Genomic DNA, 27,970 nt, shown 5'->3' with positions numbered 1-27,970 from the left:
CAGGAGAAGCAGAATTCAAGTTAACAAATGCATGCTAGATCAATAACCAGAGAGGTCAAAATTACTTAGACAAAACACAAAGTTATGAATCAAAATAGAAAAGAAGCAACAAATTCCAAGTGTGTGACCAAGTTTAATGATACATCTGTTCTCTGAAACACTTGACCATCAATAACATTTCATGGGTTATGGTGCCCAGAATGTTACTTCATAGGTGTATTATATGAATATTTACAAAGACTTTCAAAATTCAGTGGCACTAGACAAACAAGAACTTAAAACTTTAAGCTACAATGCTTAAAAAATGTAAACTGTTTATTTTACATAGTTGTAAAATATAAGAACTTTCTAATGCAGCTTAATTTTAGCTGGAAGGTGAGTATATCCTGGTGCCCATGAACAAGGAATGAGAGAATTCTTTACCCAGTATTGTGCTCCAGTGTGCAAAAAAAATTATATATAAGAAAGGAATCTGAAGTCCACAATAAAAGACAACAAAAAATGTTCATGTCCCAAACTTGAGAAATTTATAAAAACATCTACACATTTGCTGACCCATCAAAAACTTGCATAACTTAAAATTCTGAACAACAGCTACTACAAATTCAAGATCTTTCTCAAATGGAATTTTGTGCAAAAATCAAACTAGATCGTTCAGTCTTTTTCCAGCCATCCCTCCACCCTTCCCATCCCCACTCCTGACATCTAGTGGCCACAAACGCCACTAAAATCCTTTTGATATATGTTCAAATTAGTGCATATAACCAAAAGGCACACACATTAGTGAATACATTTTTGTGCAGAAACCTGTACAGGTTCACCATTATGTTGAGAAACAACCGTTCTTAGAAAGTTTGGAGTTTAATGTCTGGCAGGTTTATCCTTACACATTCCTTTCTATTCTACAAGCCCAGGTGTTAATAGGGAGACAGTGCCTTCCAAGGATCCAGTAGCTGAGTAGCCTTAAAATAAAGATTTAAAAATAAATCAGCCTGTAACATTATTAGACACTTTGCTTCTGCCCACATTATTTATGGAATTTTAATCCAAGAGTACCACAGCTTTATGCTGTCAGTTGCAAAACAACTAAGATACATATTTCTTTTTGTTAATGAAGACTTTGATTGCTCCAGTAAAGTCAGCTGATAAAAGCACTTCTGTGTGATCTGTCTTCAAAGCTCCTTAATAACAAAATAAAGAAAATAAACTGTTAGTTCATTAGAAAATATATAAATAAAATATATTTAAAATATGTAAAAATCAAGTTCTCACTAAAAGATAATCTATCAATGTGACATCCTTCTTTGTCTATCATATTACTCTCATCTAGCCAATATTTAAAGAAGCACCTGCATTTCTAAGACAGGGATTTTTTCATTATATGCTGGTACAGCTCAACCATAAGAATAATATTCCTAACTACACAGGACAAGAGCTCTGCCTTTCACTTCACATTCTCCCAGGTTTTAAGATTGCAACAGCTGCCAAGCTGTTCAGCATCTAAGGTAGGAATATGGATCCATGCCCCCACAAGGACTTTTCTCAATAAACCCCTGTCCCAAATTAAAAGTACTCTTCCTAATCTTTTTCTCTTGCTACCACAGTTATCAACCAGAGCTCATCTTAAGCACCTACCAGAGGGTATGGTATCTGATGTTTCAGAATCTTCCTCCTTGGTTTCAGCTTCTTGCTTTTCAGAATTTTCCAGTGACACCATCAAACCAGGGTTGGGAGCAAAGATGGCAGATGTGACCACGGCATTGTGTGCTTCAGAAAAACAATCCAAGTTTGATTACCTTGTTTCAAGGAATTGCAATTTTACAAGAATAGCAGATAAATTTTAGTAAATATTCAATAATCTCAGTACTATTGAGTATTTTACTATCAAGTAAAATAGTTCAAGGAGCAATTATCAATGTTCTATATGCTTATGGATCTCGTAAGTTCCTCTAAGTACCTAAAACTCCCAAGAGCCCAAAACACACTTGATGTAAATACAGTTCTGCCTTTTCACAAATCTCTGTGTGTGCATGTAGGAGATAAGTGATTTTTGTTGTTTTTTGGAGGGGTTTTGTGATTTTTTTTTTCCAAATCCTTACATGAAATAAAAAAAAAGAGCTTGCATTTGTTTTCAAAGTCACCTTTTTCCATTTAGGATCTAAGGATTGATAGTTATTTTGATTACTTCACATTTACAATAAAGTTCTGCCAGCAAAACATTATAATAATTCAGAATCTTTAACCAAAGCTGGACAAACTCTTAGCTACTCTGTCTGTTGCCATCCCAATCATTCACCTGTAGAGAATTCCCTGTATACAAGGTTTTCTGACAGTCCACTTACTGAAAATTCACCAGTTGCAGTGCATTTTGCTAATAATTTGCTCAAACTAAACAAACAGCACCACTGAGCAAATAAAAACTAGAAGATAAAAATTTTAAATTTTTTTAATCAGATGAGTTTTAAAAAAACAAGATGTAGAACAAATTTGATTTTTACCTTTAATGCCTTCCCAGAAGTCATTACGGTCTCTTCTTACAGATGTAAACTTGCTCAAATCATGGTATGTACTCCAAATATAAACATATTTATCTTCTGAACCACTTACAATGTAGGTAAAGTCATGGCTAAAGATTCAAAGAAGGAAAAGCATTACTTCTTTTAGCTGTTCAAGCAACGTTTACCTCTCTGGATGATCTGCAGCTTCACACGTGCAATCAGGCAAAGTTCACAATTCAAACTGATTCTTTATTTTAGTGACTGCACCTCGGAGAAAAAGACTTAGTCCTTAAATAAATGCACATGCAAGCTTCTGATGCTCTCCCTCCAGAAGAAAAAATACTTCTCATGAATAGCACAGAAGCTGTTCTCCTGCAGCTTCCAGCACAGAAGAGGGTTAGTCTAACAGCTATACTCAACAACACAAAAATGGCATAATCTTTAAATACAATTTGCATCTGTTTGAGTCTAGAATCTGTGTGAACACCTGACACTGTGTAACAATTGTTCACAATACAATCATGGCCAAAACCAAACATACATCTACACAGGTGAAGATGAAAGGCATTCAACAAGATTTTAAGCAGATGACTGGATAAGGCACACCAACAGTGACTACCTGCAAATCCAGCTCAAGTATTTACTTTTAATTTACCTACTGCATGAATAGGCTACATATCTAAATGCCACCTATGCTACAGCCCTGTAAGTACAGATGATTTAATTTGGGAAATTAACTTTGGGGGGAAAGGACTGGACAAGATGACCTGGTGAGCTCCATAGGACCTTTCCAGCCTCAGCTGTTGTGTGAGATACTGGGTCAGCCTTAAAGGTGCTTTCAAAGGCCAACAGCTGACTACCAAGATTAAACTTGGCATTATTCCTTAAGTACTGCTGCCCTCCTCTGCTCAAATATCCAGGTTAAACACACCCAAGTGTTTTTCCCCTTTGGCTTTTTTGAGGATCAGAGGGAACAGAGCAAATAATCCTCTTCTACTACTCCCTCTTTTTTACTACCTTAAACCCCAGTATTTCCATGACAGTCACAATAATAAACTCAGAAAAGCATCTGAGGCCAGCAGAGAGAAAGGAGAAAAAAACCAATTCCAACTCAGATTTGCAGGCTGTTTTCTGACAGTGATTAAACAAAGGCAGTGACCAACAACCTTGGGCAACAGTTGAGTGACCAACACATCTTAAACAATACCTAACAAAATTAATGAAATAAAACCACTGTCATGGAGGGGAGAAAAGATGCAGTGTCCCAACCCCATCAGTTCTGGCACAGTATTTAGAGCAATAGGGATGGACATGCATAATGCTGTCAACATGAAAGGATTTTCTCATCCATAGAAGTTGTTTGTAGGCAGCTTTGTCATTCTTGATGGTATTCTGAGCCAAGTGACATTTCAAAGGCTCAGCTGCATACCAAGGTGATTGTTTAAACCAAAGCCTCTGTACTTGAGGCAGAGCACTTCCCAAATCCAACAGCTCCATTTCTGTTATATTGTTCTTACCTAAAGCTGGCTTTGATTTGGCTGCTGCTGTTGACATAACCTTTGTATTTCATAGATAAAGACAGATCTCTGAGGTCATACAATCTGATTCTGGAATCATTTGATGTCACTAGTATCTAGAAAAAAACAAAGTGAAGTTTAGAAGTAGAAACCATTAGCATAGGAGCAACAGAGTTGAACTCGAACAGAATTGATAAAAAAAGTGAAACAGATCAAGAATAGACTCAAAGAAACAGTAAAGTCATTTTTTTCTTTCTCATCTTCTGTCAAGAAGACAACTTCACTGTCAAGATCATTCTTGCTGGTCTGAACCAGAACAGTTGATCTGTACTCAAGTAAAATGTGGGCCCAAAGACCAGTCGGGCAATTTCTGGACATATTCCAAAGTAACAGTAAACTGGTAAATAGTAAACAGTAAACTGAGCTTTTCTTGGTTGATCTGAGTTTCTTCCTTTTCACATTTTTCAATTAGAATCTTAAAAACACTTATAAAACAGAAAAGTCTATGAAAGGGTTGTCAAAATGCCTAAGGGTACTGAGGTGATGAGCCTTTTTATGGTACATTAGAAGTGGAGCAGATTGGAGGTTAGCAAGAGGTCTCAAGGCACTAGGAAAGGATCCAGCAGAATAGCAAATACTGACCTCTACTTATCTCATCATTTATGCAACAAACTTGTGACAAGACTTGAAAGACCATTAGATTACTGAACTTCCTGTTAGTTTTCAAGAGTTCCTGCTGAGCTGTTTCACTGCATCATCTAACTTGCCAATCCAGAGCACTTCATGCAAACCCAATGGCATTATTGATCTCTGAATCTTATGCATGTCTTTGAAATAAAGTAATTTCTGTGACTTTGATAAGAATACAATGTAGGTGAAAACAACCACTGATTTACTACTCTAATAGAGCCACCTGTTGACCCAGTATCACCTTTAAATACATGTTTGGGAAATATTCCAAATTTAGGTTATGACTATATTATGTATAAAATAACATTCTTGCCTTAATGAGATTTGACCCTTTCAACACAAGGCTTCAGCTTAGACTAAAGGTAACCAAAAGGACTGATTCTGAAGAACAGAGTGCACTTGCTTGAATAACAGATTCTGAGCTTTCTGCATTTTTTCAGCTTCTTTATGAAGCAAATTGCTGAATTAATATTAAACTTGAGAGAGGGCAGTTATGCCAAAAAATATTAATTGAGAGCCACCTGTAACCATCTTCTCACCTATCCATTAATTGGAGCATAATGCAATTTTTAAAAAAAGTCTGTTTCACCACTATTAAATATTGCACAGTCTTTATCAGCAAAGAGCAGTGTTGATTTAAGTAGCATTAAAAGACCTTATTTAAGTCAGTGACTTCAAACAAGACTTAACACAAACTTGTTAAGCACTGGATAGAAATATGAGATGTCAATACTAAGCCAAAGTTGCACTGAAAGATAGTACCTTGTTTTCTCCAGGCAAGGGTTCAATGCCAGTAATTTTTCTTCCCACTCTATTTCGGCCTCTGGTAGAACGCACGTGTATTTGCGTGTGGTACTTCAAGTGCTGAAAAGATTAAAATGCATCCTAATTGAAAAAATTGTGTATAAACTTTAAAGTACTTTGCTTTAAGTTCTAATAGGTTTGTTTCTTGATATTAAAAAAATGTGCTTTTAATAAGCACAGTTTTAAAATCTATTATTTATGTTAAAAAACCCCCAAATGAACCATACTCTCAAAAACTTTTTACCTCTGTGTCGTAGAAGATGCATCTTCCATCATATGTGCCTATGACTGCATATTTGCCATTCTGACAGAAGTTGGCAGCTGTGATCAATTTTGTCTGCCCATCTACTTCATTCCATAATGCCACTTTTTTGTCAGGAATATTCCAGAGTCGGAGCTTCCCATCCAATGAACCACTTAAAAAGTACCTGTCATCCTGAGAGGACAAACTACATTAGTCTCTGCTTGTGCTATGAGAGGGTCCTGATTTCCTTCAAACCTTCCTGCCCCATTTCCAAACAACTTCTTTTCAGAACCTTCCAAATAAGAGCTCACATCAGAGTTGATGATAATGTTTAAAAAGGCTGATAAGACAATGTTAAAATTACTGCTAAACAGAGTTCAATTTCTAACAGATTTTTGACAGGATTACACACACACACACACACACACACACACAGTGTGTATACCTCAAGTTAGAGAACTGTTCACAGTTACTGCTGTTACCACAGTTACTTTTAGAAAGAAAGTAAAACTTTGAGTTTTATTAACATTAGGAAGCTTTATTACTATTTTTTAGAAATGATAAAAAAAAAAGACAGGTTAGAAGGGATCTCTGAAGGTTTCTGGTCCACCTTTCCTGGTCATTGTAGGGACAGTCTCAGGAAGATCGCTCAGTCTGTAGAGAGTTATAACCTGTCGAGTTTTAAACATCCCCAAGGACTGTGGTCTCTGGACATCTGTCCTATTTCATCATTTTTCCATTAATTTAATCACAGCTTCCATCACTGGAAATTCTGATTTTTCACTAAGTTACTAAAAAGTGTATGATCTGCAGTGCTACAAACAGTACACAATTCACCTTCCAAATCATGCTTACAAATGGTCAAACTGTATGGACCCTTCTGGTAAAGTTTAATGACCACTTAAAGCTCCTAAATATTTATCTAATAAAGATATTTTTAAAGTGCATAAGCTATTATTCAGTTATATTTTCAATTGAAAGTAAAGGAAGAGGCCTTGTGATCTCAAATTCTGCCTCTAGAAGAAAGCAATTACACTTACCCTTGGATGGAATGCTATAGCAGTGACAAAGTCTATGTGCTGAAAACAGCAAAGACATTCTCTTCTTGATATGTGCCATAATCTGACTGTCTTGTCCATAGAAGAAGAAAGCAAGAAATAATTCTGTGAAAGAAGAGAATCCTATGATTAATTGATACATAAGTAACTGAAAATAGAGTCAATCTGATTGGTAAAGTTACCAATTTCTCTGTTGCTATTCAGTATTTTATCTTCTCACATTTTAAAATTCACATTATTATTATTGATTGGTGCTTTCTTTAAGCTCAATACACTGATGCCCAGTCATAAAGTTTCTAAGAATCTCAATAGAAATGTATTTGGAAAGTAGTAGAACTATTCAGAGAAGAAAGCACAACAGGCTTCAGAGAAGGGGTGAGTCCTTCCTCCCTCAGATCCTTCACCCACACTTTCCTCTTAAAATTACTGATGTATTCCAGTGTGGAGAATTAACTCCAAGCTTTAGGTGAAACATTATGAAAGTTAAACACAAGTTAACTCTGATTTTAAGATGAATGTATAAATTCAGCAACCTAAGAATTTGTACACTACATAAAACCAGTGAGGCATACTGAAGACCAGGGAAGCAGGAACACCATAAATCAGAAATCACACAGCTCAATGGAAATTCCTCCCACTCTAAACAATTCACCACTATTAACTACACAATTGTAATTGTTACTAGCCTGATTTTTAAAATTTTTTTAAGACAACATTTAATTAGAGAGGCACAAGAAGTTTGTTCTTTTTATTCTAGCAGAAACAATTAGGATAAGTGTTCTCTCTACAAATCTTTTCTCTTTACTTCAATGATTGTTCCATATTGTTTAGATGTATGGTCCCAATTGCAACTGAGAAAACAATGAATACAGAGGAGAACTGCAGAGTCTCAGCTGAGGTGCCTTACTTTAGACCAGGAAAGATCAAGAAGATCTGCTGTGTGGCCTTTGTATTTGCAAAATGGTCGTTGACGAAATGGGGCGTTTTTATCATCTGGGTCTTCATCAACTCCACTGCAAATCTACCAGAGAAGTGCACAGAAACATTACAAAATGTTAGCTGGGAAAATTAACAATAATGCAATTACTGCTTACAAAAAGTACAGGGCCAATAAGGATTTGAAGACCAATTCTCATGACTTTAAAATATACAATACAGCAGTAATAAGTAAATTTCAACTACAACCTTTGAAGCTTTGAAACATTATACTGAAATTCCATAATTAAGAAGCTCTATATTTTACATCCATTCACCTCAATGGAATCAGACTGACAGCAATTTAAGTATATAAAGATAAGCTTTTGGGACAAAATTTATCAATCTTGAAAACTGCATTCCAATTTAGAACAAACTGTGAGCTAAAGTTTCCATGTTTCAAGAACCTATCAAGCATAATTTCCTAATAAAATACCCTCAGAATAAATGGGTACAAAATAAAACCCTCTGAAAGTTTCTATACAAAAGTTCTCCAACAAAAAAAAAAGCATTAAAAACAACATCCCTGGGGTGTTTGGTTAAGCAAGCCTATTCACTTACCTATGGGAAGGAAATATTTCTGCCCCACACACAGAGTGTGAGTGCACATCTAACACTACTGCTAAAATCTCTGCAGATTTTTCCCAACAGATTTTGTCACCTGTTGTGAATCCATAAATAGAAAAATCTCTCTTAAATAATGTCAATGGCAAGTTTACCAAGTATCTGAGCACTCTACAAATAAGAGTGTCTCAATATGTTGGTCAGTCATGTTCTATTTTGTTCTAAGATGTGAAAAATTTAAAAAGATCAGGCTTTATTATGCTTCTGAGTTTGACCTTCCTCAGAAAGGACACCATGAAGTCAGATGTTAAATTAAGTAATGCTCTGAGGCAAAGCACCAAGACAGGAAATTCAACAATGTAGCTTTTTCCCCCTTGGCATTTCACCTAGAAATCTACTCTGCCTCAAGGCCCCAGTGAAGCTACAGAGATTTTGTAATACCTTAAGCTAAGTCATGTACTTTTTTGCTTGCATCCAATACACATGGGGTATCAATAGACACCTGCAATCAAATACTGTTAAGACAGTTTTTCTATGCCTGAAAGACACAGGTCAAGAACTCTTGAATGTTTTGGGATAAAGTAACAATGAAAACGTGGCATTACAGAACAACACAACAACCTCACTTCTTCCCCTCCCGGTACCTAGGTGTACATACCCCTGCATCAGTATCAGACTTTGAAGAATTCAGACTCTCCTGAGATGGGGAGGGAGAAACACGACCTACAAGACAGGCAGAAACACCATGGTCAGCTTGAAGTTCCCAAAGAAGTAGCATTTCTAGGGTTTCAGGGCTCTAGCAATGCATAGCAAGATACCTTCTGTGTTGTACTTCATCCGCATGTTATTGAAATAGTCAAAAGCATTCTTTAAAACCCAAATTCTCACTACATTGTCCTGTCCTGCAGATGCAAGTAACCGACCACAGTGAGAGAATTTCATCGTCCAAACAGCACCCTGTCAGAATAAGATGATCATTGCTTATTAGATGAAGTGTCTTTTTTCATACCATCAAGTCTTTTCTATAATGTAAACTGACAATATTTAGGATATAGAGAAGACAAGTAAAATAAATTGTAGGTTACAACACCGAGAAGCAATTGTTAATATTGGTGGATTGTGCAATCTACTTGCAGAAACAGATTGGAAGAAACAGCCCACAGGGCAGATTGCTGTAGGAGAGGAGTTAAGCACCACCAGAGCATTCTACATAAAATTGGTGTGGTTAATAACTGTCAGCAAGCCAGGGTTCTGAGTGACTTTTATCCCTATGTTTGATTTGTAAAACCAGTATTTGTAGCTGCACATGAAGTTAGCATAAGTTGTACTCACACTTTTGTCTTTGTTAACATAGAAATTGGGTTTGGTAACATCAGTTCTGGCAATCAAGCTGAGTATTACAAATATTTGTTAATCCTTACATGAGGATTTTGCAAGGCCCATGAAGACAACTACTCCTTCTCCATTGCAAAGTCCAAAGAGTCAATAGATGAGATTTGAGAGACTTACCATATGCTCTCCACTGAGATCCTGAACAACTTTAATTTGTTCAAAATTGTAAGGCCCCTTGAAGCCATGTGCTGCTTTGAACTTAACTGGTCTTGTATATGGCATTCCTTCATCATCACTGGAAGAGGGATCATCTTGATCTGTGTGGAAGACTAAAAGGAACACAAATTTCTACAGTATGTATCACAGCACACATTTTATCTCTTAGTAAACATTTCCTGGTACTTTCCAGGAGCAAATTAGTCTTGATTTGGCAAATTTGTGTAAGAAATACTAAGATCTTAAACCAAAACAGGAATACTGCTGCATCAGTGGTTAAAAATACATCTAAGCTTTTTCCAGTCTGCAGTGAATCCACTCAGAATAAGAACTACTGTTATTTTTGTTCTGCTCTTTGCACCAGTTCTTGCATTCCACAGATCCTGCACCAAGGGATTGCTGTCAGTTTCATGCATGCTGAAAATTCTCTTGTATTGTATTGGCTTCCTCTGACTTAAAACACTGAAATGGGCTGGTGATTTGCCCAGGAAGCAGAACTGCAAAAGAGCTGGGGCAAACAGCCAGTGGCAAGATGAGATGATGAAGTGCAACAGTTATATGGCACTTATTTCAGGTTGTGGTTAGACTGTCTTACTGCAGTATTTGATGTCTGTCTAGAAGAAACACTGATGAACAGTACATAGTACAGCACAGGAGGGCATAATGCAGCTGTAGGAGGGAAATCTAACAGCAGCTTAAGCTATATGAGAATTCTAATGGTGGTACTGGTTGTCAGGAAACAATTTCACTTTTTTCAAGTCACGAAGACAACCCACACTTCTACCTTTGCTGGAATGACTTTCAAAAAAATGTATATTTTGATACCTAGGCAGCTTTCTAACAGTGCAACAGAAAAATAGCATTCAACTGGTATAGCTGAAAAGGTCTCAAGTACTACTTTACAAGAATTCACCCTTGTAGCCCACTAGTTTTGGAATGCCAACCAAGCCACAAACTTTAACTCTAAAAAGCCACATCAACTGTATAGGGGTAGTAAGCAGCAGTATATTGTCCCTCAGACAGCTTTGATTCCTAGAAGCCCAAGGAAAAACAGACTACCCTATTTAAAAAAAATAAATATAAAAAGTCAGTGTCACTGACCTTCATCTCGAACACTCTTAACTTTATTTACAGCACGTTCGCTGTATTCTTCAGCAAGGTGCTTTGCTCTCTTTACAGATTTGCCAAGGAACTTTTTCAGCTGGGTCCTTAAAAAGCAAGGGCACTTTTTCAACACAACACTGGCAAATTCTCATTCTTTGTTATTATGAATCAATAGTTTTTATCTGAAATGCAATATTATCTCTCCATTAATGCTTCATAAAATAAGCATTTCATTTGCCAGCAGTCATGTAATCTTCACTTTACCTGCAGAGCAATGGGCTTATGTAAATTCACTTGTACTTGAAAGGTTAACTTGTTCAGAAGTCAGAAGGAAGACTTCAGTGTAGAAAAACAAAACCTGCCTTTTCTTTGTAAGGACAAGAAACAGCATCTTACGTTTTTTGTTTTAACCTCCCTCCATCAAAATCCGTTTGCTGTGTCTGCATTTTGTCTTCATCATCAGACTGTGCTGCATCATTACTAGGAAATACAGAAGTAATTGTTTAATTCATAATCATTAACGAATGAGATAAGTAAAGTAGGATCTACATTTCAGGATCCATCCATTCCTTCATCTAATATGTCAGAAATACATGGATGTGATGTCAACCAAGCAATAAATCAGTTCTTTCAATTCTTAGGCATCTTGATATTGAAGCTGTATATATGCTCTAAATGCCAGAGAAATAAACTTTAAGCTTATTGTGACACTTTCAAAGCTAAGAGCAGACAAAATACATTACATCTAGGAATTTGTAATATGCCACCTTATTCATACCTTGCTTTCCACAGATCAAACAAATACTGGTGAATTATGAAATAGAAGTTTGTACACAGAAGAGTACAGCCCTATGGTAGAGAGCTTTTAATGACAATCCAGCAATGCAAAAAACCTGAAGTTATCTGATATATAATTCACATAAATCTAGGTCTTTGAAAAAAAAAATCTAGACTGCCACAGCTTCCTGATCATTAAGAAACTTTACTTTTCTTTCAAACTCTACAGACAGATCCAATTTTAAACATTAAAAGGGTGTAAAGCTCTGCTAGAGACAGGAAATCCTCAAAATAGTCAGCTACACTGATGACCAGAAACGTTCAGAGCACCAGAGCAAACTGACCACTGAAAAGGCTACAGGAAGTGATAGCCTGAGCAATACACAGTACTTCACCCTCAACGGTGTTTAATTCAGTATAGAAACAACAATATTTAACACATCAAGTACTAATTGCAGTTCAGTTTTCAGGGACATCCTGTCAAGTTCCAGCACTATCATCAACGTAGTTAAAACAATTTAATAGACAACCTTGTTCCTAGAGAACTGGGAGTTAGCACTCAAATTAATCAGAGACTGATGGACTGAGACTTTTCTTGCCTAAGAGCTGCCTCACTGTATGAAAAACCATGACAGAAACAGTATTGGAAAGACCTGAAAGTTACTATTATTCATACCTGACATATTCTTTCGTTCTCCTCATAATATGCAAAGTTAGGGGATTAATGCCCGTTGGCAACTTTTCCTCTGCCAAACTCAGGGGTATTTCTTCACCTGTATCAAGGTTTTTTATCATTACACTTGCTAGAATTTCCTGTGGAAAAAATAAGATGTGACATCAAGATAATCTGATTAGACTCCAAAACGTAGGGCAAAATATAAACCACCCGATCTCATAGATTATTTACATTAATGGAAAATTCTGTAGCTCACTAGATATTTACTTCACAAAGGCTGAGTTTAAATTACAATTGCCTTTAGAGAATTACCACAATTATCATCAACCACTATACACAGATGAAGAAATACAATGTCATCACAAGCTTCAGCTTCCTAAATCAGAAATTCAGCTGTATAGACATCAGCACTGGCTGACACCTGCCATGCTAATATGTATGATGTATGAGGTATTAAGTATTAAGTATGATGTACTTAAAAGACTTTGAAGCCTTCTCCCTTTCAGCTATTCTAAGAGCTGTAGCCTAGATTTAGTCAAAGACAACTCTTAACAACAAAGAAAAAACATTTAGGCCTACCTAGTATTACACAAATGAAAAATGTTTTTTGGAGCATCTCATGATCTGTTCATGATCTTGCATCTGTTCAGCAGTAGCAAAAAAAGCTCTACACATATAGATTCAAACAAAAACTGGAAGCAGCTCAATAACATCATTATAATTAATGGAAGTCATTAAGTGAACAAACTATTTCCTAATAGCAATCAGTGAATGATTTTCCTAGCGACTCCTTCCCCTTTCAGACACACAACAAAACACCAAGTTTGCTGGTGTTCCCTCACACTGAAATGTTGTAAAATGTGTGCAAGCTGCAAACATGAACTCACAGCTTTTCAGATCTATTACAGCTGACACATTCAAACACTAATACTACATATTGACCTCAGTGCCTGGCAGGGTTATGGAGCAGATCATCCTGGGGGCAATCACACAGCACCTGCAGGATGGACAGGGGATCAGACCCAGCCAGCATGGGTTTAGGAAGGGCAGGTCCTGTCTGACCAACCTGATCTCCTTTTATGATCAGGTGACCCGCCTGGTGGATGAGGGGAAGGCTGTGGATGTGGTCTATCTGGACTTCAGCAAGGCCTTCGACACCGTCTCCCACAGCATCCTCCTGAGAAAGCTGGCTGCCCACAGCTTGGACAAGCGTACTCTGCACTGGGTTAGGAACTGGCTGGAGGGCCGGGCCCAGAGAGTGGTGCTGAATGGGGCTGCTTCCAGTTGGCGGCCGGTCACCAGCGGTGTCCCCCAGGGATCAGTCCTGTTCAGGACTGTTCAATATCTTCATTGATGACTTGGATGAGGGGATTGAGTCCATCATCAGCAAGTTTGCCGATGACACCAAGCTGGGGAGAAGTGTTGATCAGCTGGAAGGCAGGAGGGCTCTGCAGAGGGACCTGGACAGACTGGAGAGATGGGCTGACTCCAATGGGATGAGCTTCAACAAGGCCAAGTGCCGGGTCCTCCACTTTGGCCACAACAACCCTATGCAGCGCTACAAGCTGGGGACAGAGTGGTTGGAGAGCAGCCAGGCAGAAAGGGACCTGGGAGTCTGGATTGACAGGAAGCTGAACATGAGCCAGCAGTGTGCCCAGGTGGCCAAGAAGGCCAATGGCATCCTGGCATGTATCAGAAACAGCGTCACCAGCAGGTCCAAGGAAGTGATTCTGCCCCTATACTCAGCCCTGGTAAGGCCACACCTTGAGTACTGTGTTCAGTTTTGGGCCCCTCAGTTCAAGAAGGATATTGAGGTCCTTGAACAGGTCCAAAGGAGGGCAACCAAGCTGGTGAAGGGACTCGAACACAGATCCTATGAGGAGAGGCTGAGGGAGCTGGGGCTGTTCAGCCTGAGGAAGAGGAGGCTCAGGGGAGACCTCATTGCTCTCTACAACTACCTGAAAGGAGGATGGAGCCAGGCAGGGGTTGGTCTCTTTTCCCAGGCAACTCTCAATAAGACAAGAGGGCATGGTCTTAAATTGTGCCGGGGGAAGTTCAGATTGGCTATTAGAAAGAATTTTTTCACAGAAAGGGTGATCAGACATTGGAACGGACTGCCTGGGGAGGTGGTGGACTCTTCGTCCCTGGAGACATTTAAAAAGCGACTCGATATGGCACTCAGTGCCATGGTCTAGTGACTGTGGCGGTAGCTGATCAAGGGTTGGACTCGATGATCTCTGAGGTCCCTTCCAACCCAGCCTATTCTATGATTCTATGATATGACTCAGGGACCACAAAGTGCTCCCGTGGGCAAAGCCAGCATGCCACCACTCCTCTTTGCCTCCCCTGTCCCAGCATGGAGTGGTTCAGAGCACAGAGTGACATGTGATTACTCCAATTTGTTTGACAGGCCAGAAAAGCAACCACAAGAATGCACTATGTACTACAGTCATTAATACCTCATCAGTAAGTTCTCTTCCAGAATTAGACCTTGGTCTTTGTGGTCCAAGTACTTCATTTGCTGTTTGGCCATCATCTCCTTTCCCATTTTCCTGAAATTATGGGGACAGAACACATTATCTCTAGTGTAATACTAAATTGATAGAAAATGTTACAGTTATTAAGCTTAAAATATTTTCCTGATACCTGTGCAGTGACTACTTTATCTCCACTAGTTGCACTTGCCAAATCCAAAGAAGGCTGGGAATCTTTGGGCATGCCTTCTGTCACTGTACTTGGAGTTAGGAGACCACCAGCTATGAAGTTCTCAGGAGAAACTGAAAAGAGATTCATGGGAAAAAGAAGAGTTCAACACTTGCCATGGACAGTCTACTAAATGATTCTTCACTCTAAACACAAAAACAGTAACCACATAGGTAACTAAAGCCATCCAAAACAGAATACTTACCTTCTAAAGCAGGCTTTTGCATTTCAAAATCCAGTTCACTCTTCTTCTTGCGTGGTGGTGGAGCTGGCCGTGCAGGTGGAGGTGGTCTTGGAGGAGGAACATTTGTTGGAGGTGGTGGCCGTGCTGGGACAGGCTTCTTTGTGCTAGCAACTATATCAGGTTCTACAGTAAGCTGCCTTGGTGGCTTTGCTGGAGGCATTTCTTCTGCTGTAGAAAGCTCTTTGGTAGATACTTCTGAAGCCACTTGCTCTAAAGGATTTGCCTCTTTCTTGTCTGTGTTGTCCTCATTTTTTGACGTTTCTTGTTGTGCTTCAGTTTCATTCATTGTAAGGTCAGTTGCATTTGTTACTTGTGTTAGCTTATGAGTTTCCTGTTGCTCAGGAGTAAACAAAGGCTTCCCTGCCTCAAATTCAATGTCCTTACACACACTCTGATACACTGCTTCACCAGGGTCTTCTTGTAATGATATTTTAGCAGCTAATACTTCTGGAATGCTACTAATAATACCTGCTCCAGAAATCCAAGAACTGGCATCTGAAGTTGAAACAGTCAGTCCTTCTCCTCTAGAAGCTAAAGAATCATCATCTAGTTGTTGTGCTTTCTGGCTTTCTTCTATAATACTGTCAATAATCTAAAAACCAAAACCATTCTACTATTAAATAGGCATTTCTAGGGTACACTTACCAATCAGTCTGTACAACATCCCCAAGGACTCTTACATTTAAGAGTCACTTTGGCTACAGAATACATTTTCTTTAAAATTTCTGGAGACCTAGGTGCAGAAATAGGCATAACAGAAAAATAAAACAAAGCAACTAATTTCCACTCATCTTTAATACAATCTGAGACAAAGTTATGAAACAAGCTCTGTTCATTCTTCAGAGTTCTGCTAAATACAATCCTGTAATCTACACAAATAGTTCAACACTGGTGAATCCTGCAGATGTTTTTAGAATGCTTAGTTTCACATTTGCCTTGAGATGGACACTCTTATTAACAGTAATGACAAATTCCAAACTAGGTTAGTTTCAGGATGAAGACTGGTTATTAAAACAAACAAACACACACACAAAAAACCCAAACCAAAATCTAAGTTTTTCTATTGTGATGCTAGAAGTGCAAAGCAATATTTCACTAACCTCTTTTGAGTCATCTTGTTTCGTTTCTTGTACAAAGGTTTCATTTCCAGCTATGTGTTCCTTGTTGTCCATATGCTATGGAAAAAAAACCAGCAGATACCATAAGATGATGGTAGGAAGCCCCTCAGTAAGATGACCTAATAAAATTATAGCTCCACCAAATTGTCCATAGAATAAAGGACAAAAAGAATTCTACATTTTCACATACTACTGTTGCCAGATAGATGTCTAAACAGTAATGCACAGCACACTTGAGGAGTATTTCACACCACCACACACACAGGGAAAGCCTGCACACTAAAGTTTGGTCCAGATGATCCCTGAGGTGCCTTCCAACCTGGCATTCTATGATTCTGTTAAAAAAAAAAATGCAGCCATCTTAAGTGGTTTCATCTTCAACTAAAATAAAATTGAAGGTAGCACGAAGGTTAGAGAAACATATTTAAGTATCTGTAGCAACAAAAATCTGTATTAAAGTATTTGTTTTCTTTATCAACTTGTGGAAAGGATACATGTATTATCACAGTGCATAACAGAAATTTTTCTAGAAACTTCCAAGTTAAGTCAGGTGTATCTTTCAAGTGGTTACAAATACGCCTTTGAGGTTCTGACAGGAAATCTTACATTCTTTAACTTACACCTAATGCACATTGTCTATTTTTGCCATCAGTCATCTTCATGCAAGATCCTTCTGAAATTCAGAAGTACTGCAGAACAAATGAAATTACTGTATTTAAGCAAAAAACCAAGAAAATTTTCAGAGCATTTGAAACATGATCTTGAGACTGCATGACTACTCAAAACTGAATACACTATTTTTTATAAATGCACAAAGAACACTACTAGGATATTACACTGCTGATGTGAACTCATCTTGCAGGTTAACAAGATGAGAGATGTGCAAATGGCATCAGCACTTCAGCATATCCTACCAAAAATTAATAAAAGCAATTCAGTAGAAGTGGCCTTGTATGCCAAAATAATGTAGTAAATCTTTGTAACATTTTGTCTCATTTAATAAAAAAAAAATAATTAATCATACCTAAGATAAGCAGCCCCACGTATTTAAAAATAAGATTATACTTTTGGCATGTTAAGCATGTTTATTCTATAAAAATCCTGTCTTAAAAATGGACTGAAAATACTCTAGTTGTGAGCTGAACATAGTTCATGAATTCCTGGAAAAAATTCAGTTCAGAAAAGCAAGTTTATACCATAGAAGGATATTGCTTTACTCAAAAGCCTACTTTACTTGCAGATTCTGTAGTCCTCAAAGCAAAGCCAACAAGTTGCTCAAAGATGTGTCCAGTCAGGTTTTGACTATATGCAAGGATGGGGACTGCACATCAGCGCTGTGCAATCTGCTCCACTGCCTTATCATCCTGCACCATCTATTTGGTGACCAAAGCTACAGATAAAAGCCTGTATTTGTCTAATAGAGAAACCCAAAATGGGCTCAAAGAATTAAATTCCTACACTTAAAACTCTTAAATAAATAAACATCTCAACTGATTCCCTGAGTTCAGATATAACACTGCTGTTATACTCCTTCCTGTCTGCAGATACAAAACTCTTCTGCTGATGTCAGCAGCCCTTAAATGTCTCCCCAACAACATTAAGGCCTCAAAGGCTGTCAATAAACTTTGTTAGGCTATTAATTTAATTTCTCCTATGCAGTTCTGGAAATGTATGAGATACCTAATCTCTCTTTAAAAGACCTTCCCATATTTTTTTGGACCTTGACAAGATTTGCAGTGATTGTCTAGTACAGCTACCTAGAAATTACTCCTTAGGCTTTTTTAGACCCTTAGCACCTTAAACGGAAACTCAATACCATACCAGCATAATGTACCTTCAAAAACCAAACAACTCCTGTGGACATGTCTTTTTTTGAGAGTTCTGACCTCAAGAAATGGCACATCATGCCAACACAGCTACAATTACAGAAAAAATTCTTCCTCCCTTTCTGTTCCCTTCTCCTCCTTCCACCAAGTTTTTTTAATCTAAATTGAAATTATATTTTGTTTTATCCCTAAAATGTATCTTCAAAGGTATGATGACTTAAATACTTAGGTGTAATCAATGACTACAGAAGTCCATTATATTAATTTACAGTTTTATTGACATTAAACTCCCACTGCTGTTATCTGGGCTTATAAAATACTTCTTACTCATTCCAAGACAAACTATACCATTAGTCACACATTCACCCAAAGGATATGGTACCATGTAGAGAAGCAAATACTTTTTTCACCTTCAAAAACATAGCCTTGTACAAGTGGTTTATACAGATACTTAAAAAAGAAAAAAACCTACAGGCACCATACAGAACTTCATAGCTAACAATTCAGCCAACAAGACATTAGTTTAAGTTGATTGTACTGAATTTAGACAGAATGACAGTGATATTTCTTGAAAGGCTCACACACGAAGTAATTCATCACTAAAGGGACATTAAACAGAACAAAAAATAGGAGATAAAGTCTCTGTTCCATAAGACATAGCACAAGATAGGGTATCATTGTAAGGAGAATAGAGATTCAAAGCAGAGTTTGAGAAATCAGAAACACTTTGCTTTCCAAACACTTTTGGGACAAAATAACAAGCCTTCTTTACTCTGTGTAAGTGTTACACACACAGCATCACCTCTGGCCCTTAAGAGACCAGGAACTGAGTGTAACGTGTACAAGGTTCTAAATGCTCACTTCCTAAATGTGTGCCAGATTCAGCTGTATTGTCACTATGCACAGATGCAGCATACCAATTACTTGTGTGGGAAGTGGCAATGATGTCTCATTAAGCTAAATATAGTGTTTTATCTTCACATAACCTAGAGGGGAGGCTTTTGCATTGCAAACACTAAGATTTTTTTTTTAGTTTTGAAGACAGAAGAGGACAAAGTCAACAATTTTTAATAAATTCAAGACCAAACACCAAGTGGTACAGAGACTTGCTTACCACTCAATCACTTGATAGAGGGTAGTATGGTAATTAGGTAGAACTCAATTAAGTTGCATATATATATCTTGGAATAAAATTAGCTTCAAGACATGTTAACATACCCAAATAAGAGTAAAACTGGAGAGAAATAAGCACAAAAATTGCTATCTTCAACAAGGGGAGTCTATAATTTACTGTCTGTGGCAGATTTAGTACTTCAGGTAGAAACCCTCAACATTGTGTTCATCAACAAGCATCTGATTGATTTGAAGAAGAAACTTACCTTTAACACATGGGACCCAGCTTTCATTGGTGACCTGTTAGAGAAAACAGACTTAAGTAGAGCTCCAAGAAGAAAAATCTCTTGACAGTAAGCTTCATATTAAAGAGCCTATAATACAGTCTTCCTTTACAGTGAGTGTGTATTTGATACTTTAGACCAGCAGTAAAGTGGATTTACATAAAAGGCTCCAAATAGTTAAGTGCACAACTGTCTATAATGCACACAGATCCACAGCTTCACAACCCCTGAAAGTTTCTCAGCACAATCTTCTAAGAATCCTCTTTCTACCACCTCTTCTTAATAAACTGATGTTATTCCACGTAGAGATTTTTAAAATTTTGTGTGACAGAGTATTTAAAATTAGCATGTGCAGGGAGCACATGATGGACATTAAAGAAACCAAAACTCTCAGCAGAAATGCTTGCAAATCAAGTGTCTGAACTGCCATCTGGAGACTCAACACTATTGTAGCCATTCTGTCCTTCAGCCTCACCAGTAAATGTAAGGTCTTGTTTCTAGTCAAGACACTTGGTAGAAGTATTTAGATGATAACAGAAGGGAACTAATTTTACACTGCTTTCCAAAATGCATACCCTGAAACAGTGGAACTGCATTAGCAACTACTCATGCATAACCTCTTACTTCACTAATTAAATCAAAGAACAAGGTATTTCAGGGGAATAGTATCAAATAATTACTTCTCTCAGGTCACCACTCAATCCAATTAGTGAAACATCAACTCCTCCTATAGCCTGAACAAACATTTTCTGTAAGACCTTCAGAATTCTAGAAGATATATAAATACTGAGTCCCACTGCCTACTCTGAGTACAAGATCTTGCTCAAATGAAAATATGTTGAAAGCCTGGACTGGATGATCCTTCAAGGTCTATTCCAAACTGGGCTCTTCTATGATTCTCAGCCACAAGCAGAGATCAAGTTAGAGAATACTTCCTTAAAAGCTTACTACCTAATGAACTACAGCCTGCACTGTACAAGCACCCCAGCCAGCTACTAAGGTCATAGACACTCAACAACTTTGAGTATCATCTTGCAATACAGAAAAATGTAGAGATCTCAGTCTAATTTGCTTCTCCTTTCTCAAAAATAATGTTTCAAGGGACAATACTTTCTGAAAAAGAAAACTAATTCCATTTCACTTATGAATTTCAGTGTTTGGGTTTGTTTTTTTGCTTTTGGATGTTGGGTTTTTTGTGCTTCTTCTCTCTTTTTTTTTTTTTTTTAAAAAAAGGCAAAAATTAGTATTTTGACAAAAAAAACCCTGTCTTCCAAAGTATACCACTGTGAAAAGCCATAGCCTGTGCTGAATTTCTGATTACTGAAACATTTTCAGTTCCACTATCAACTCTTGGATTTCCCTAGAAATAGGGACAGAAACACGTGTCATAGAATCATAGAATTGGTTGGGTTGGAAGGGACCTCAGAGATCATCAAGTCCAACCCTTGAACCACCGTTGCGGTTGCTAGACCATGGCACTGAGTGCCACATCCAGTCTCTTTTTAAATATCTCCAGACATGGAGAATCCACTACTTCCCTGGGCAGCCCATTCCAATGCCGGATCACTCTCTCAGTAAAGAAGTTCTTTCTAATCTCCAACCTAAACATCCCCTGGCACAACTTAAGACCGTTCCCTCTTGTCTTGTTGAAAGTCGTCTGGCAAAAGAGACCAACCACCACCTGGCTCCAACCTCCTTTCAGGGAGTTGTAGAGAGCGATGAGGTCTCCCCTGAGCCTCCTCTTCTTTAGGCTGAACAACCCCAGCTCTCTCAGCCTCTCCTCATAAGGTCTGTGCTCAGTTCATCAAGTCCACAAGATGAACAATGAAAAATGTTTATAATCACAACACATGCTCAGGCTTCAGCAAGGTGTAGGGTCCTATTGTACAAGGCACTGCTGAAACTTTACAACCTAAATAAAATGCAAATCCAACATCTGCAAACAGATACTTCAGTTTTCTGTTGTGACATCACCATTGTCACAAATTAGCATTCAGCTAATTCAGGCAAATTCTTCCTCCACTGGTAAAACAAAAGATGAGGTTCAAAAGATTCTACCCTTTCAGGCTTCTTTACCTTTTTAGTTTTGTTGAAAATCTGCACTCAAAGTAAACAAATGTTATTTCCCACTCTCATGCTTTCCTTTGGTGAAAAAACTGGTGATAACAGTAACAGAGATTGCAGGTATAGGATACAACACAGTGCTGATGGACTGATGCAGCACACATCCATGTTAAGGTGAAGCTTCAGCCTTGAAATTACATGTTTTCAAAAAGTTGCAAAAGTTTTTAAAGTGTTTGGCAATTACACCACTTTCAGATCAATTTATAATATAATTAAATAAGTTTAGTTGTGTATGAGATTATCTCAGCTACATATTTGTAAATATTGTTACAGTTAAGTCACTCTCCTAGTTGTGATAGTTGCTGCCTATGGGCTATTACACTTAAAGTTCAGAAACTGAAGTCTTTTACAGTGCCAGGATATTGTGGGATGGTCTTCCCAATCATCTCAATTTACCAGCATTCTCTGCTCCCTAGTTTAATTTAAGGCCACTAGCTTTATGAATGCAGCATCTGAAATGCTTGCACTTCAAAAGAAGTATTATATAGTGGGAAAAGTGTCTGAAAGTATTTATATGAAGATAAATTCTACATATATAAAATCCCATCTTAGTTTTGTTTTGAGAGGTCTGTAGCTTTACAGGGTTATCAAGCAGAACATCAAGACTGAGATATGCCACAGAAAACATAAGGCAAAAACTTAAAACCTGTTGTCAAGTATGACTGTTTAGTCAGTGGTAGTATTAAAAAATTATAACAATAGATCTTGTAGACTGCATTTCACATGAAATGCTTCTAACAAGTTTTGTTCCATGATACCACAGTAACATCTGTTTAAGAAAGGAGGGGTTCAAGGTTATCTACCCAGATTAAACAAAATTAAAAGAAAAATCCCATTTTGCCTGCACAAACATAAACACGTCTGATTAATTTGAAAGTGAACTAAACTGCTGTAAAACTTTTTAAAATTTATTTATTTATCTGTCAAATTAATCAAAATACTGAGTAGGAGGCTTCCACTCCCACTACCAGGTAACTCCAGCCTAGTACCCACTTGAAATAAGCTTTGCATTTTCAACACATTTTTGTCAAGTGACAGCAAACAAAACATATACCCAAATACAAAAAACCCCCAAAAAACCCCACAAAACAAAAGAATTATGTGAATGACTGGCCTTGAACAAATCCCAGAACAACACTGCCTGCTTTCCTGGAGGATGTATATTGTTACAAGGCAGGTGTGCAAACAGGCAGATGAAAAGAGGTTTAAAGTGTAAGTATCATAGGAGTACACTGCACAGAACATACAGGATTGAGTAACCAGCTAACTGGATTTACTGCTGTCCTTCGGTTTGTAGAGAGGCACATGATGTTTGCCTCCCTCTAACCTCTGGCTGGCCTGGAAGCTTCAATTATCCTTGATGGACCCCCTGTGGCAGTCCACACCTTCAGAACCACAAGGGTTCATTCATTACTGTAATACACTGCTGGGGCTGCCTGGCAAAACTCGTGGAGAACTTCAGCTACCTCAGAATGCAGAAAATTGTCTGCAGTGCTGAAGTTACTACAGCAACATAACTAACACTGCACACACCATCTGTTTGCTGCCAGGATCAGCTTTGCATGCTGGTTAAAATACACACCAACAAAAATTGTACTAAACATGTCCTGTGTCAACAAGGTACAACTAAGCATGTCCTCCATCTTCCTGCAGAGAAGAAAACTACATTAATCATGAAGAACACTGAAGGAATTTCAAAAAGACTACTGAAGTTGGAATTGAAAAATTTAAATGTATCTACCAGAGTATGTTTAGCTACCCCACCCATTGAATCCCATCTCTTCTGTTTGGTTCCTCAAAACAATGTTTAGGATGAGTACACCAGGAACAAACTTGCCCCTTACTGCTAAGCATATGACATTCAAACTGTAAGGTTTGACAGCTCTTGATTTCAGAGTGGGTGGATCACTTTTCTTATAACTACAATGTAAGAGCGTCTGTCACATGCCTGCATCCACACAAGTGTGCCTCACTTCTTATTTTCTCTCTCTCAAAACTGACACCCTCTTTCATGGGACAGCTCATGCCTCTAAATGTGAAGGTCTTCTTCTAAATCTCTTTTGTGGTTATAATCTTTTGAAAGCAGAGTGACAGAGTTTATATAAAAGCAGTTTCTATCACACTACCTCTCCCCCCTCCACTCCTGTGGCTGTGACCAACCCACAAAGCCACCTCGATCTTTTTTCCAGAGTCCAGAATAGAGTCTATAGATTTGCCTATATAAAGAGACATTGTCAGGGATCTGGTTGACAGATGGGCTTGCTCCACACATCCTGTCGAAGTAGCATTACATGTAAAAAGGCAAGATCTGCAACAGAAGGGAAGCACTGGCCAGAAAGGATACAATAGCCTCCAAACATCTGGTTTAAACACACTTCACTTTAAGGAAGTCATCAATCCAGGAGAGCTATGCCAGTTCATTATCATCTGACAGAAATATTTTGTAACAAGTTCTGTAATATTTGTAAATTAATTCTTAAAGAGCACCACTTATAAATGTACTTGAGGATGCAGAAATGGTGCTTCCCTTGAGAGATGCTCTTAAGCAACAGTACCTACTGACTGACAGTAGGAATGGGAGTTGGCATCCAGCTTGAAAATTCCACTCTCCCACATCACAAGACAATTACTAAATAAATAGCAAAGAAGTACACAAGTTTACATTAACAGCTGTCACCACTTTCAGAATTTCTATATCAGAAGTTATTAAACTTCCCCACACGGAACTCATCATAGGGGGAGAGAAACTACAAACCCCACATTTTTAATGAGGGCAAACATATCTATACTGCTTTGATAAAAACTGGCTATAGCATATGCCAACTAAAAGGACTTCCAAATGTTTTTTTCTGATCATCAGAACTCAGAGTGCACAAGCAAATGCCTCAAACTGCAAGTCCAATACACCCTTGTTTCCAGATGCATCCTCCCACAAGGTTTTGTGGCTCCCAAAACACCACCAGACACACACAGGTCTCAAAATGACAGTCTATAAGCCTGCTTCCAAAAAGTCTCCAATGCAAATGTGAAATTCTCTCTCAAGAAAACACAAAGCTTATTTAGAGGAAATACTCTCTATATTGCTAGCATAGATTCAATAGCAGACTGAGTTACAGATTTAGGATCTGTAATGCAAACTAACCCCTCTGAGATCAGCTCACTGCTTGACTCAAGCTAACAGAATTCTATTGACTTGAGTCAATTATTCATCCTTATAGGCTACAGAAGAACAACAGAAAAATTAGAAACACCTTTCATTGTAATTTCTTGTGAGTGATTTTGTATTATCAAGTTCTGCTTAGATACAGGTGGAGGAAATCTGCAAAGTCAGGAGATATGGCATTATCTATATCACATAAAAAGTATGATGTGCAACTGGGCCAGATTTAATGGCACACTTCTACCAAAAGATCTGGTTCCCTCTTCCAGCCACACAAATCCCACACCTTTTCCTGAACCCACTCATCCAGGTTGCAGCTGTTTTAACTTCTACTTTTTTAACAACAAAAGCTGTTCAGTTTTTCAGCTGTTTTTCATTACTTTGAGTAAAAGCAATTTAACAGAAGATTGATACTCACTAGTGCCAGAGCAAGGTAAGCAGCTGGAACAAAACCTTATTTCAGCAAAAGTGCTGTTAATTTGGCTTACTGTATCTTGCAGAACTGTATGCCACGTTTTTTCACCTGGTTATGTAAAAAGCGAAGTTCAGAAAAGCTTTGCTAGAGGATGTGTGGGTAAGGAGATCTGGTCTCTCCTTTGTTCTAGGCATCCAGTGACCACTGACACACAAGATTAAAACCAGACCTTAGTCAATTATTAAAGCTTCAAATGGACAATACATATCTTATTGCTCATGTAGCAAGCTACATGAAACCTCATCCTGTAAGGCCAGATAATAGAGAGGTCTGGTCCAGACTACATGTAATACAGAACTGATGCAAGCCTTAACCTGTTAAGCACACAACTGGAAAGAGAAATTTACAGTTTTAAAAAGAGGGAGCATATTTGGCTAAGATCAGCAATATGGTGACAGTTAAGTTTTGGGGTAACAGTGCTTGGAATCTACATTCTAAAATGCTGTTAAAACTCCACTACACAGAACCTCATACTGCCTAAATACAAGAAACATCAAAACAACACGACTAAAAACAAATGACGGAGCAGACTACAAGTTGTTTTACAACTGTCAGACTGTTACTGAGGAAGCTCTCTCTTTTCTTTTTTCCTCAGAAGATGTTACTGTCGGTCCCCATTCCACCTCCACGCCTCTCTTCTAAAAGCTACACATAGCCAGGCCAAGGCAGGCAGATGTTATTTCATCAAGATAATGGCTACCGCCGAGCCCACAAGCCTTAGCAAGTACATCCAGAACTGCTCTATTTCTTCCCAACCTCCTGACTTTCGGGCTTGACACTCGCCCAAACCAACCCCCCCCCCTGCCCGCTCCCAGCACGGCCCGAACACCCCGCTCCACGCCCGCACAGCCCGGGGCGGTCAGGCGGGGGGGAACGCAGAGCTCGGAGCGGGACCCCCATTCCCTCCTCCTCCCCCCCAAGAGCCCCCAACGCCCGTAGGCGGCCGCCTCACACTCAGGGCCGCGCTGAGGGAAGGGAAGGGAAGGGAAGGGAAGGGAAGGGAAGGGAAGGGAAGGGAAGGGAAGGAAAGGAAAGGAAAGGAAAGGAAAGGAAAGGGAAGGGAAGGGAAGGGAAGGAAAGGGAAGGGAAGGAAAGGGAAGGGAAGGGAAGGGAAGGGAAGGGAAGGGAAGCGGCCGGGCCGGACTCACGGCGCGGGGGAGGCGCCCGCCAGGTGCACGTCCTCGGGCGCATCGTAGAACTCCTCAGTGTCGCTGTCGGAGGCCATGAGAGCGCTGGGCCGAACCGGGCCCGGGCCGAACCGGGCCCAGCCGCAGGCAGCAAAGCGCTGGGGCGGCAAGCCGCCACCCTCAGGGTAGGACGGGAGGGAGGGGGGAGAAGGGGTGGGGGGAGGAAAGAGCGAGGAGCTCTCGCGAGAGCGGCGCCGACCCGCCCCCTGCCGGGGCGGAAGCGCGAGCGACGGCGGGAAGGGAGGGGCCAGGGCTTGCGGCCAGCCCCGCCCATCCCCGTTTGTGACGTCAAAGGGCGGGGCGGTATTCGGTCACGTGACGCGCGGGGGCGGGCGGTGGCTGCGGGGCGAACGCGCAGGGGTGCGGGGAGTTCCGCGGAGGGGTGCGCGGAGGGATGCGCGGAGGATGCGCGGGGTAATGGGGGAAACCAGGGCATTCCCAGCTCCCCCGGTCATGGTTTGGGGGTAAGGGTGGGGGGCGTGGGGCGTGGGGCGTGACGGGGCAGCCCCGCTGCTGGGGTTCCCCCCACGCGTTCCTCCTGCGTGGGTGTGGCGGCCGGGGCTGCCGGGGCTCTACGGGACTTTGCCCGTTTTTCTGCTTCTCTGCTGTTTGCTCTCCTAAAGGAGGTTGCCCAACCAAAACGGCGCCGACTGAGGCCTTTCTGGGTGTGTGCAAGTGGAGTTCAGTAAATCAGGTGCAAATGTTTAGCCCTGCTAAACATTTAAATAACTAAATATTATTAAATTATTATTTATATTATTAAATAAATAAATCTAGTTAAACACTGTCAAAATACTTTGTGAATAAAGACAAGGAAATATACAATGGAAAAGGAAAAAGCAAAAAACCTGATTTTTCTCTCTCAGTCCACCCACTGAAGGAACCCAGAATTTAGGGAGAAACGGAGAAAAAATAGAAAATAGGGAGAAATGGAAGTCTCAGACATTTGAGTTTGAACAGAGCTCCATTTATCAGGCAGCCTAACAGGCAAAAGTGGTTACTGCATGATCTTTGTTTAGATTTTTGCCCCTAAATTTACAGCTTTGACTGGCTTTAAATAAAATCCTTGTAGTTGCTTATATACAACATTTTTCTTTCTTCTGGTTTAATTTTGGATGTGTACAGCTAAATGTTAAATTTGCATTCCTAAGTAATTGAAATGTCATAGTCCTAGATTAAACTCCAGTGGAATCAAATTAAAGGTTTCTGCTCCTGATTTAGAAAAGCACAGTGTGAATGTTTAATAGCAGCAGCAAAGCCAGAATTACAGGTTAGACTCCC

General features: G+C 39.2%; 1 protein-coding gene across 2 annotated transcripts; it reads right to left on the bottom strand.

The window, feature by feature from the left end:
* Window positions 1–113: 113 nt before the first annotated feature.
* On the bottom strand, window positions 114–26,830 carry WDR44 (WD repeat domain 44). 2 transcript variants are annotated; one of them, XM_030448854.1, is made up of 20 exons: window positions 26,651–26,830; window positions 19,726–19,759; window positions 16,503–16,577; window positions 15,364–15,994; window positions 15,102–15,232; window positions 14,915–15,007; window positions 12,456–12,592; window positions 11,399–11,482; window positions 11,000–11,106; window positions 9,860–10,011; window positions 9,169–9,307; window positions 9,009–9,073; window positions 7,719–7,832; window positions 6,794–6,916; window positions 5,754–5,945; window positions 5,468–5,569; window positions 4,016–4,131; window positions 2,499–2,626; window positions 1,636–1,767; window positions 114–1,181 (listed from the first exon to the last, which is right to left on the bottom strand). In XM_030448854.1, exons 1-20 carry the CDS (start codon window positions 26,725–26,727, stop codon window positions 1,087–1,089), a joined length of 2,727 nt encoding a protein of 908 aa, XP_030304714.1. In that variant the 5' UTR covers window positions 26,728–26,830; the 3' UTR covers window positions 114–1,086. The 2 variants fall into 2 exon arrangements, with proteins under 2 accessions (XP_030304714.1, XP_030304716.1); XM_030448856.1 differs by lacking the exon at window positions 19,726–19,759.
* Between the last annotated feature and the right edge of the window lie 1,140 nt (window positions 26,831–27,970).

This window comes from Calypte anna, chromosome 4, assembly GCF_003957555.1.
Source record: "Calypte anna isolate BGI_N300 chromosome 4, bCalAnn1_v1.p, whole genome shotgun sequence".
Classification (NCBI taxonomy): Eukaryota; Metazoa; Chordata; class Aves; order Apodiformes; family Trochilidae; genus Calypte; species Calypte anna.
The sequence above is the reverse complement of the archived record's forward strand: the minus strand, read 5'-3'. Positions and strand labels throughout refer to the sequence as shown.

Bases quoted from the DNA above. Each gene is read 5' to 3' on its own strand.
- WDR44 (XM_030448854.1), bottom strand. From the start codon at position 26,727: ATGGCCTCCGACAGCGACACTGAGGAGTTCTACGATGCGCCCGAGGAC. The intron at 9,074-9,168 runs GTATCTTGCTAT...CCTGTCTTGTAG, and splicing joins GATGAAGTACAACACAGAAG to GTCGTGTTTCTCCCTCCCCA. The intron at 4,132-5,467 runs GTACTATCTTTC...GTTTTTTTCTAG, and splicing joins CCTTGCCTGGAGAAAACAAG to ATACTAGTGACATCAAATGA.